General features: G+C 55.3%; 1 protein-coding gene across 2 annotated transcripts in view; it reads right to left on the bottom strand.

Moving 5' to 3' along the window:
- The window catches only part of GRIP2 (glutamate receptor interacting protein 2), a 60,048-nt gene that overhangs the window by 24,841 nt on the left and 22,897 nt on the right, over positions 1–12,310 (bottom strand). For both annotated transcript variants that reach the window (XM_065933980.1, XM_065933981.1), the window contains exons 2-11: positions 11,014–11,094; positions 10,446–10,581; positions 9,402–9,547; positions 8,629–8,715; positions 7,329–7,404; positions 5,893–6,038; positions 4,681–4,828; positions 4,403–4,572; positions 2,594–2,719; positions 2,168–2,317 (exon numbers count right to left, since the gene is read on the bottom strand). In XM_065933980.1, the coding sequence (XP_065790052.1) occupies positions 2,168–2,317; positions 2,594–2,719; positions 4,403–4,572; positions 4,681–4,828; positions 5,893–6,038; positions 7,329–7,404; positions 8,629–8,715; positions 9,402–9,547; positions 10,446–10,581; positions 11,014–11,094 (1,266 nt within the window). The remainder of the gene's footprint in view (positions 1–2,167; positions 2,318–2,593; positions 2,720–4,402; positions 4,573–4,680; positions 4,829–5,892; positions 6,039–7,328; positions 7,405–8,628; positions 8,716–9,401; positions 9,548–10,445; positions 10,582–11,013; positions 11,095–12,310) is intronic.

Raw genomic sequence — 12,310 nt, 5'->3', positions numbered from 1 at the left:
TATCCCACTGTATGATGATACCGCATTTTTAAAAATTCATCCATCAATGGACATCTGGGTTATTCCCACCTGTTTGAATACTATGAATGACACTGTATAAACATTCATAAATATGTTTTGGGGTGAATATGATATATGTTTTCATTTCTCCTGGTTATTTACTTAAGAGTGGAATTTCTGTGTCATATGATAACTCCATGTTTAACTATTTAATATGTCATTTAACATATTTTATATTCCACATATAAATACATTTATATTATTAATATGGATATTGGATATCATTTATTAAATAAAACTTATATGTCATTCTATTAGTTATACCATTGTGTCTTTATATATTATTTTCTTTTATTATTATATATCACACATTATAATATGTGTAACATACTTTATTGTTGGATATATTGTGTTATTATATTTCTACTCATTTTTTTTTTCATGATTACATCACCAATGATAAAAATGGTATCTGGAACATTGGAAGTATTCAAAAATTTTTATTTAACTAATTAGTCATTATCATCAAGGTAAGGGGGTCCCAAGAGTCTCCAGGCTCCATAAGCTCCTGCCTGTGAAAAATATTTCTGAATCTTCTCACCTACATACCCGCTGCTTCAGTGGGTGACAATGGTGGTTGGTAAAGTTGTATTTTATCTATCACCTGACTCTGAATTCTCTTTTCGCCTTGGCTGCCAGGAAGCTCATAACCATGTTTAGCGGCTTTCAGTGCCATACTGACTTATATTTCTCTCTTCCCTCACCTGGTTCAATCCTAAATGGCCCAGTTTGACCCTCCATTCTTCCTGGAGGCCTCTGCAGTTCACATGGAAGGAGGCTGGGAACACTCTCTACGTCAACAAAGGAAAGATTCTTCCCAGGCAAGATTTCAAAATTCAGGGCCCCGGACTTCCCTGGTGGTCCAATGGCTAAGACTCAGCACTCTCAATGCAAGGGGCCTGGGTTTGATCCCTGGTCAGGGAACTAGATCCCGCATGGTACAACTAAGACCTGGGGCAGCCACATAAATAAATATTAAAGAAAAAAATCCTGGGCAATCATGACTGTTTGCTACTTCCACATATCTCCTGCATTATCATTCATTACTACTCATGTTTAAAAATACTTAAGGGACTTCCCTGGTGGTTCAGTGGTTAAGAGTCTGCCTTGTGATGCAAGGGACATGGGTTCAATCCCTGGTCAGGGAGCTAAGACCCCACATGTTGCAGAGCAACTGGGTCTGTGCACCACACCTGCTGAACCCGCCCGCCACAACGAGAGAGAGGATCTGTGTGCCACAAGAAAAGGTCCCATGTGCTGAAACTAAGGCCCAACACAGCCAAATAAATAAAAACTAAACAATTTTTTATAATTTTTAAATAAAAAATACTTAAATACTCTCTTTTCAAAAGGAACTATATATAGTGATTACAAATAAAGAGAAATGTCTATAAGCAAAATTTGAGTAGAAATATATACCTAATAAAAGTAAAAATTACTATATGCTGGAAGTCTAGGTTCAGGCCTGTTGTGTTACTGTCTTAGGGAAAGTTAACAAAGGTCAGAAAGGTGGTAAAGACAAAGTAACACCACACCCTGGAATGGATCAGAGGGTTGAAGGAGAGAAAAATGAAAGGGAGCTACTCTGAGACCTTCGCACAAATCTGAAAAAGGCAGCCTTTCCTCAAGACACTTTGCCACCACCTGCTGGGAATTTTTCATAATAAAGGCTTCCCTTGTGGCTCAGCTGGTAAAGAATCTGCCTGCAATGCGCCTGCAATGTGGGAGACCTGGGTTCAATCCCTGGGTTGGGAAGATCCCCTGGAGAAGGGAAAGGCCACCCACTCCAGTATTCAGGCCTGGAGAATTCCATGGATTGTATATGTATAGTCCATGGGGTGGCAAAGAGTCAGACACAGCTGAGCACCTCCTGGGAATTTTTCATAATAAAAATACAAGACAGAGTGTATAAAGTCACTGTCACCCTCAGGAGAGCCCTTGTGCAGTGCACAACCTGCCCAACCATCTGCAGCAACCTGGTGTACCACATACACTATGTAATGCCACCTCCCCACCCCTGGCCCTGCCCCGAATACCCCACACTTTGGCAAATCTCTCTTTCAGGCATAGCGGCAGCCCAGAGGGGAAAGAAGAGACCACGGCTTACATGAACTCTTGTGTTCCCTTCTCCGCGGCCGCCTCCGCCCCATTGTGGTCCGGGGGCTCATGGGCTGGGATCCACGAGGGAGGGTACTGGGGTTGGCGCAGGAAAAGGCGTGGTTCACAGTCGGTGAGGAGAAGGGAGATGAGGACAAGGCTGTGGAGATGAGAGCACAGACCCATGAGCCCAGCAGAGCCCTCCACCCCGCCCCAGGGAGACACAGGGGTGCCTCCCCCCCGCCCCCATGCTCACTGTGTGACCTCAGGCCCGTCTCTCCCTCTCTGGGCCTCAAAGCTTACGAGCTTTTCATAGACCTGGTGAAACCCAGACAGGGGCCCCTCACTTCTCGGAGTCTCGGTTCCCTTCCCTATAAAACAGGCTCCAGCCCCTCCCCAGGGACAGAGGAGAGTGGCCGCGGGGAGGGCACTTTACAGCGGCTCTGGTCCTGGCCGGCAGGGGCGGCCCAGGCGGGCGTCCTGCAGTGGCCGGGCCGGGGGCTGTGGCAGGAGGGCACGCAGGGGTCCCAGCGATGCGGCTGCTCGCTCCTCTGCACCTTCACTGCGGCGGAGAAAGAGGGGAGACAGGCGTTAGGGGCTGGGCGGGGCTGGACCTCCACGCCCCAGAGGATGAGCTCCGTCTGCCCAGCGAGGGGAGGAGAGCGGGAACAGAAGGTCTGGAGTTTCCCGAGCCAGGCCGGGCATTCAAGACTATGCCCACATGTCCCAGATGCCCACTGTGTGCCAGGCCCTGTGCTCAGGGCTCAGCCATGCAGCAGCCCGAGAGGCAGGGATCCGAGAGGGAAAGATGGACCAGACCGACGCCCACGGCTGGGAGGGCAGGAGGAGCAGGATGTGGACTAAGTCAACTGGCCCTGGAGCCCACAAACCGGCCGGTCGGCTCCACGGAGTGCAGCTGGCAGACGGTGACCAGCTGGAGCAACTCCAGGGACGGAGGTCACGCTGTAGCCTGGGCAGCCCCGGCCTGGGGCTGGGCAAGCAGAGACCAGGGCCGGGTATCTGCCCCACGCTGGGCTTTCGGGGGCCACCTGGGTCTCTGCTGGATTGGCCCAGGCTTGCAAGGACCCGCATCGCAGTCTAAGGCTGTCCCCCTCAACCTTTCACGGGCCTCAGCTTCAGCGAATTCTTGACTCCAGCTAAGCATCTGCTTCCCCGGGGAGCCCACGGACCCTGCCTCTCTCACCTCCCCGACCGGGTCCTCCTCCCCACAGCCCCAGAGTTCATTCTGTTCTTCCTTCTGCTGCAGGACTTTGCAGGGGGATGTCCAACCTGGGACAGCATGCTCTTGGATGGACGGACGAGGTCCCCGTGATCTCAGCCCATTTATTCCGCCTCCCTGTGCGGCGTCCCCACCGCCAGCCGAGGACTAGGCCGACTCTGGGGCCAGGAGCCGAGTCCAGTCCTGGCTTCGTCATTGACCAGCTGCGGGACTGGGACAAGCCCCTCAGCCCTGCCCTGCGCCTCACTGTCATAACTGTCAAACGGGACAAGGCGGCTACCTCCTAGGGAAGCTGGGAGGATAGAAGGAGTTAACACACGGGCTTGGCAGATGTTTATTTAGGGAGCGACAAGGGGACTGTCGGCAGCCAAGTGTCATCAGAAGGACCTGCACTGCACGGACCCTCAGAGCCTCCATACCGACCTCGTAGATATGTCACAGGGGCGTACCCAGATGACCCCTGGGGAGCCCCAGCAGCAGAGCCGGGGGTGGGAGAACAGACGCCAGGACATCTGAGGGACTCACAGGGGCGGCTCTAGGCCCTCCTGACTGCTTGGCTGCCTCCTCTGGACCTGCTGAGAGCCCTGAGGTGAGCCCACGGGTCCAAATTCTGAGTGGTGCAGGGCACAGAAGGACTATCCCCTCCCTTGTTCTAGCCATACTTCTATTAATGCAACCAGTGATGGAACTAGCTTTGGGGGTACACACGCCAGCAAACTGTCAGATCAGAAAGTATGACAGTGTTAGTTGCTCAATCCTGTCAGACTCTTTGTGACCCCATGGATGGTAGCCCACCAGGCTCCTCCATCCTTGGGGTTTTCCAGGCAAGAACACTGGAGGGGGGGTCATTAAAAAACCCAGGTTATTTATCTGCCCTACCTCCCCACCCTTAGCTGCTGCACTTGACACTTTGAGCGTCCCTGTGGGACTGGACATTTGCTCTGCTAATTGCTAGCCTGCCCATTAGCCTGCAGATTTGAGCCCTGAGGTCTGCAGGGGACTCACCAGCCTCTGAGGGCTTGAGGGGCCGCCGACTCTGGGGCGCAGGCAGGATCTCCAGTCGCACTTTCTCCGACACGCTGGCCAGGAGCTTGGTGGCTTCAAGCAGCGAGCAGTGCTCAGTGCTGGTACCATCGATGGATAGGATGTGGTCTCCGGCATGCAGGGCCCCACTCCTAGCCGGGTCGGGGAGCACAAGGGAAGGGGTACAGCCAGACAGCTCTAGACAGCTCTCCCCTGCACCACCCCCAACACATCACAGCAGCTCCCAGCAGATGCCCCACCTGTCCACCACGCTAGCAGGCTTGATGCGGTCGATGGTGATGACTGGCTTGTTCCGGTGGGAGCCGGTGGTGAGCGAGATCCCCAAGGCTGACCCTGGCGTCTTGGTGATTTCCACTATCAAGGGCCCTGAAGCATTGGCCACTGTGTCTGGTACATGGAAGGAAAGAGGAGTTTGAGATGCAAATAAATATTCAGCACCTTCCTCCGTCTCAGCTTAATCCTCACTGCCAAGGAGGGATCACTGCATCCACTTTACAGACAAGAAAGCTGAGGCGCCTGGAGGCAAAGCCCTCGTCCAAGTTCACGTGGCCGTTCAGAGGCAGAGGAGGGGCAGGAATTCAGGTTTCAGAGAGGCTGAGCCCACGGCTTTGCCGAACAGTACTAATTTGCTCACATATATTGAGAGCCTGGGCTTCCCAGGTGACGCTAGTGGTAAAGAACCCGCCTGCCAATGCAGGAGACATAAAGAGATGCAGGTTTGATCCCTGGGTCGGGAAGATCCCCTGGAGGAGGGCATGGCAACCCACTCCAGTGTTCTTGCCTGGAGAATCCCACAGACAGAGGAGCCTGGCGGGCTACAGTCCATGGAGTCACAAAGAGTCGCATACGACGGCAGTGACTTAGCACTCAAGCATTAAGAGCCTACCGTATGCATGAACTGTGGGGTTTCACTACGAGCCTTCCCCATCTCAGAAAACAGCACCCCACGCACCCACCCAGTGGCTGGAAAACAAAACCCGGCTCTTTCTACCCCCATCCCCACCCACGTGTCGAAACCTCAGCACAGCAGGCCAGCGGACCTTTGTCATCTTTCCCAGATCTAACTCCTCTCTACTCCCCTGCTCAGCCCCTGGTCCAGCCACCTTCACTTTTCCTCACCCGCACGGCCGCAGGTTACGGGGCATCCCCCGGCCTGCCCCATCTCGCTCCGTGATTTTTTTTTTTGCACACTTATAATCCTCTGATACACTCTGTACGTGACTTATCCCATCCAGGATCCATTTCTCCCCACCAGAATGTCAGCCCCATGGGAACGGAGACCTCATCTGTGTTGTTCTCAGATGGATCCCCGGCGCCTGGCAGAGCGTGTACCACCCAGAGGGGCCCAGAGAGGCTGCGACCGGGCCAGGGTCACACAGCTCTTGCAGGGATGGGGGTGTGTGCCCCCTACTCCGTGCCCTGCACCCCGAGCCCTCAGGCCCCCAACTCACCCGGGATGGCCACATCGTACTCCACCTGGAACAGCGCCTCGTGGCTGCACTGCCGCAGCGTGGCCAGGGCCGTGGCGTGGCTGGCCCCCTGCAGCGGGATCCCGTCAACGCTGAGCAGTCTGTCCCCCACCTTCAAGGAGCCCTCCCTGCGGGGAAGGGCCGGGTCACGCCGCCTCGTCCAGCGAGTGAGAGAACAGAGTGAGGGCAGGGAGCAGAGGAAGGAGCCCGGGGCAGAACGGATGCGGGAGGGCACGCGGAAGAAGCCGAAGAACTGATGGAGGTCAGGTCAGCGACGACACCCCCCCGCCCCAATTCCATCAGGTCAGTTCAGTTGCTCAGTCGTGTCCAACTCTTTGTGACCTCATGGACTGCAGCACGCCAGGCCTCCCTGTCCATCACCAACTCCCGGAGTTCACCCAAACTCATGTCCATTGAGTCGGTGATGCCATCCAACCAGCTCATCCTCTGTCGTCCCCTTCTCCTCCCGCCTTCAGTCTTTCCCAGCATCATCTAGTGCTTAATAAATTCACAGTCCCGGGTCAGCCCTCCTGCGTCTGAGCTGGAGATGCCCTCTGAGGTCACCTCCAGGGCCTCACCGGGGTCCCAGCCCTCCAGGGCCGCCCAGCACCAGGGGCGGGCCGTCTGGAGGCTTGGAGCTGTCTGCACACAGGCCCCCGCCCAGGGCCCCCTCCCTGGGTCTCAGCAGTGACTCTGGCCTGGTGACAAACGTGCCTGGGAAGGAATTCAGCTGGGTCCCAGGGGAGGGGCCTGAAGGGGTTCGCCTCGGCCTGGGTCGTATCCCAGCTCTGGAATGCCTGCCCCAACAGGTGGCCAAGGCTATTCTGGGTGGTTCTAAGAATAGCTCGTCACAGGCCCCAAGGACGGGTTTAGATTTCTGACAAGGCCATTCCAGGCTTTTCTTAAAATGGCCAGGAATCACCCTTTGGGAGGTCACGGGGGTCAGGAGCTGAGAGCTGGGTGTGTTCCTCCCTCATCTTCTCCTCCTGGAGCTTCTGAGCAGGCCCCGGGCAGGGCCAGCCGGCAGTGCAGCCTGGACTGGGGAGGCTGTGTCGCTGAGGGCCACAGTGACGCCCACCACCAAGCCCCACATCCCTCGCATCATCTCTGCGGGGCCCCACTGGGCCCATTCCACAGATGGGAAAATGAAGGCCAGGGAAGGGGAACACCACACCGAAGCTCTCTGCCCCCGAGACAGCAGGATCTTGGGGAAGAAAGAGCTCGGGGCCCCCCTCGTTTGGGATTTAGGGCTGGCTCCACCAACAAGCTGCCGAGTGACGCTGGGCGGGGGTGTCCCCCGTCTGGACCTCAGCTTGCCCCTTGGAGACCCTGCCCGATGTCCCCCCGCCTCCATCCCCGGGGAGCTGGGTGAGGGCGGTGGAGGCCGAGGCTGCAAGCTGCCCCCAGCTCAGGCTCACCTGTCGGCAGGGCCGCCGGGCCTCACGTAGGTCAGGACAAGCGGGCGGGACTTGTGCCCGTCTTCATGGGCACCCCCTGGACAGAATTTGACAAGAGACGGCAGTCATCCACCCACCCGCTCCCTGGTGCCCGGAGGCCCCGACCCAGACTTTAAGCAGGCTTCCTTCACCACCTCAGCTCCAGGACTCTGTCCCTGCGATTCACTGCCCCTCCTACGAGACATGGACTGGAAATCCCACCCAGAGGTGGAATGGAAAGTAGGGAACAGAACCAAAGTCCTCTCTTGTTAAACAGCTTGCTTCCTCTCCTGCGATCTCATCCGATTTCCCTTTTTTCCCTGGTTGCTAGGCAGCTCCGAACTTCACTTTCTGTTACAAATTTTCCCTTTCACGTCCTCAACCATGCACACTTTATTGCTTGGCCAAGTTTTCCATTTAATATTTGATTTAATGATCCTGGGTTCTTAAAGGTCAGAAGGAAGATTATATAAATATAAATATATTTATATAAACATATAAATATGCTGCTGCTGCTGCTGCTGCTAAGTCGCTTCAGTCGTGTCCGACTGTGCGACCCCATAGACGGCAGCCCACCAGGTCCACCATCCCTGGGATTCTCCAGGCAAGAACACTGGAGTGGGTTGCCATTTCCTTCTCCAATGCATGAAAGTGAAAAATGAAAGTGATGTCACTCAGTCATGTCTGACTCTTTGCGACCCCTTGGACTGTAGCCCACCAGGCTCCTCCATCCATGGGACTTTCCAGGCAAGAGTACTGGAGTGGGTTGCCATGTCCTTCTCCGAAACATATAAATATAAATACAAATAAATATATAAATATAAACATATTATTTTATATATAATTATATAAATACAAGCTATATTTAAAATATAAGTTATATTAGATAAATATAATATAGATAAATATTACACATATATTAATCATATGTTTATAAATATATTTAAATATATTTTAATTTATATATTCATATATAATTATAAAGTATAAATATTTTCATAAATATAAATATATAAATTTATTTAAGTATAAATATAAATTTCTTTAAACACAAATATATATTTATTTATTTAAATATAAATGTGAATTTATTCCAACAAATATGTTCACATAAATATGTGCTTGTTTATCTAAATTTAAATGTGTTTATTTAAATTTAAATATATATTTATTTATCTAAATTTAAATATAAATATATTATAATTCATCAGAGCAAAGCAAACACATAGAATTGGCGTCAGCCCTCCCGTCCCTTGACCACAAAGATGACTCTTACACTGACCTCTGAGGACGAAGCCAAAGCTGTTGCCCTCCTTGTAGAGGGAGACATCCACTGTCTTTGAAACGATCCCCGGGTTGTTCTCGGGGGCTGGGGGGAAGTGGAGACCCTGCTGAGTCCTTCAGTCGCGTCCCCCAGCTGGCAGCTGTCCCCAGGGTCTGTTCCGGGGCAGGCGGGTGGCCAGCCACAGACGCTGCAGGAAAGGCCAACTCCCCCCACCCCGCTGGACGGGCAGGACAGGTGAGGCTTGGAGGCACCGTCCTCCCGGAAGCCCACTCAGGCCTCCACTTAGGGAGGGGAGCGGGCTGGCCCGGGCTCTCACGGAGACAGCAGCAGAACTCCAGCTTGAGTCCAGGGCTGGCAGTCTGAGGCCCGAGCTCAATTCCAGAAAGTTGGTCTGACTTGAAGACTTGAGACCAACTCTGGAAATTCAGAGCTGCGCTAAAACACCCCAGGCCACTGCACGGTATGGGAAGAGCAGGGACTGATGCGCTCAGCGTCATTCCTAAAACCTTCCCCCAGGGGAGAAGCATCTGGAAACGTAGCACGCACGACGGTAAGGGTGTTATAAGGGGCCTGCCACATCCTGGGGCCAGTGCACTGCATTTGCAGGCGGAGCCCCAGGAACGGCCTGGCTGTTGGTGGCCAGCCTCTAGGTCCTGCCCACCCGAGGGGGCACGGCCCCACCGCCCCCCGACCCAGGTGCTGGCAAGGGGGCAGCCGTGTCCACCCACGACCAAGGCCGGGGAGGAGGTCCCCGGCCCAAGGGCACCCACCGGGCGGGGGCAGCTCAAACTCCACCTCCAGCACCACACGCTCGCCCACGTTCTTGAGCAGGGTGATGATCTCATCGTGGCGGAGCCTGGTCAAGTGGATCCCGTTGACTGACCGGATGTAGTCGCCCACGTTCAGCAGGTCACTCCTGGGAGAGAGGAGGCCAGAGCACGCGCCGGGTAACAGACACTGGCGTTCATATCCTCCCGCCCACGGAAGCCTGGTGGTCTCTGCGGCCCCATTTTACAGGTGCGGAAACTGAGGCTCAGAGAGGGCAGGCCGGGTCCGGGGTCACTCGGCAGGTGAGTAGGAGAGTGCGGATTCTACCCGAGATCTGGGGGATGCCCGGGCCTGGCCTTCTCCCCACCGCCCCCCAATCGATGCTGGTCTGCCAGCTTTCCCTCCTGTGGGGTGTCACCCTCATAGTTACAGCTCTATAGAGTGTCTGCGCCTACTATCACTTAAAGTTCTTCCTGGGCCCAGAGGGGCAGTAACACAGAGGCTAACTCCCAGGTTTCATGGACCTGAATCCGCCTGCAATGCAGAGACCCCAGTTTGATTCCTGGGTCAGGAAGATCCCCTGGAAAAGGGATAGGCTACCCACTCCAGTATTCTTGGGCTTCCCTTGAGACTCAGCAGGTGAAGAATCCACCTGCAATGTGGGAGACCTGGGTTTGATCCCCGGGTTGGGAAGATGCCCTGGAGAAGGCAAAGGATACCCACTCCAGTGTTCTGGCCTGGAGAATGCCATGGACAGAGGAGCTGCAGTCCGTGGGGTCGCACAGAGTCAGACACACAAGAGGAGGAGGATGTCTAGGGAAGGGGCCTTCTGGGCAGAGGGTTCTGCGTGTGAGAAGGCTCACCGTGAGCAGTGAGCATGGGGCGCTGTGGTCGGGTTGGCTCCGGAGCAAAGGGAACGAAGTGGCCTCCAGCCCTTCCTCCAGAGACACCCGGCTCTTACTGCTCTGCCGAGGCCCCAGGCCTCCCTCCCCTCCGCCCGGCCCCCTTCCTACCCACGCCCCCCACCCCAATCCCAGGCTTCTCACCTGGCCGCAAGTCCCCCAGGCCTCAGGTTGGAGACCCTGGGCTTCCCATCCTTGTCGGTGCCCCCCGAGATGGTCAGGCCCAGCGTGCTGCCCTCCTTCTTGGTCAGCTCCACCGTGGTGACCCCTCGGAACTCCTCTGCCAACAGAGAGGGGGTGAGCGGGCAGCGTGGGGCATATTCTGAGCCTCCGGCTCCAGGACAAATAAAACGGATGCTGGGTAAGCTGTGCGCGTGGCTGCGTGATGCTGGTGAAATCATCTCCTTTTTACGGATCAGAGAGGCTGAGGGACTAGTCTAAGGTCACAGAGCCGCCTCATCGGAAAAGACCCTGATGCTGGGAAAGATTGAAGGCAGGAGGAGAAGGGGACGACAGAGGATGAGATGGTTGGATGGCATCACCAACTCAATGGACAAGAGTTTGAGCAAGCTCCGGGAGGTGGTGATGGACAGGGGAACCTGGTGTACAGTCCAGGGGGCAGCAAAGAATCAGACACGACTGATGCGGTCTGACCCCTGCCCGGAGCTCTCTGTGCCTCCAGAGAGAAAGGGGAAGCAGAGGGGCAGTTTACCTGGGATGCTCTGCCGGCGGCACGCCAGGGCCCCGTCAGCCCCTCCGGCGTCCTTGCCTCCTTTGGTGTAAGGCCCATTGTCTGCAGGCGGAAAACACAGGGAAGGCCCTGAGCTGCCCTGTCACTTCCATCAGGCAAACCCCTCCTGCCCGGGCACGCGTCCGCTGCGTGGATGCGGCCCCTGAGGGGCTCCTTCCTCCCCCCAGCCCCGCCTGGGACACGCTGGGGGAGCCTCATGGCTTCTCCCCGCAAGGGCAACGCTATCTCCTCTCTCAAGTATCACGCTTTGGGGCGCCCACCACAGTCTGGGCGGTTCTCTGCCATGCAGCGATTTGCCATCTCTACAGCCATCATTCCACGTGCAGAGAAGGAAGCTGAGGCTCAGAGAGGGAAGACTCGTGCCCGCAGTCACACAGCCCTCGGCCAAGGCAGCTTCTGCAAAAAGCCAGGAGACGCCTGGCTGCGTTCTCCACCCCACCCCGTGCTCCAAGCTCCCTGGACCAGGTTCTTTTTTTTTTCACATTCCCTCTCCAAGTCCCTTCCCAGTCCTGGACAGAGCTAGGTCAGGTCAACTGGCAAACCCTCACGCGGGGTGGCTCTCCCACGCCGCCCCTGGCCCCCCTCCCCCCCACCTCCAGGCACCTGTACACCCCCCAGGCTTTTGCTAAAGAGCCCGCCTGCCAGTGCAGGAGACACAAGAAACACAGGTTCAATCCCGGGGTCAGGAAGATCCCCTGGGGAAGGGAATGGCAACCCACTCCAGCATCCTTGCCTGGAGAACCCCATAGACAGAGGAGCCTAGCGGGCTATAAGCACCATGTTTAGCAGCATCCCTGCCCTCCAACCACTAGAGGGAAGCAGCACTCCACGCCATCACCACAACCAAAAATGACTAGACACCCCCGTGTCCCCGAGGCGAGCAATGCTGTCTCCCGACCCCCACTCCGCCCCTCATTGAGAATCAAAGGTTTAGATCGGGGGTGGAGCTCAGGCTGGGCCAGGGTCAAGTTCAGCCTGGGGTCAGGGCTCAACCCAGGACTAAGCAAGCCTGAGAACCTTCACCACCCACAGCTCTAACCATTGAGAAACGGTTTCTCTAGACCGGGGACAGGCTTCCGTGGCTTTGCCAGAAGGTGGGAAGTAACAAATCAAACCGCAGTTAAGCCCAGAGTCGTTTCCAGGGCCCCTGGAGTCAGCCCCCGGCAGCTTTGCTCACCACCCCAGGCCCCGTGTTCACATTCCCAGCCACGGATTCAGGCAACACCCCATTAAGTATAATGCCTCCTATTACAGCTCC

Source organism: Muntiacus reevesi, chromosome 4 (genome assembly GCF_963930625.1).
Source record: "Muntiacus reevesi chromosome 4, mMunRee1.1, whole genome shotgun sequence".
Classification (NCBI taxonomy): Eukaryota; Metazoa; Chordata; class Mammalia; order Artiodactyla; family Cervidae; genus Muntiacus; species Muntiacus reevesi.
Note: the sequence above shows the minus strand (reverse complement) of the source record. Positions and strands in the feature narration are given on the sequence as shown.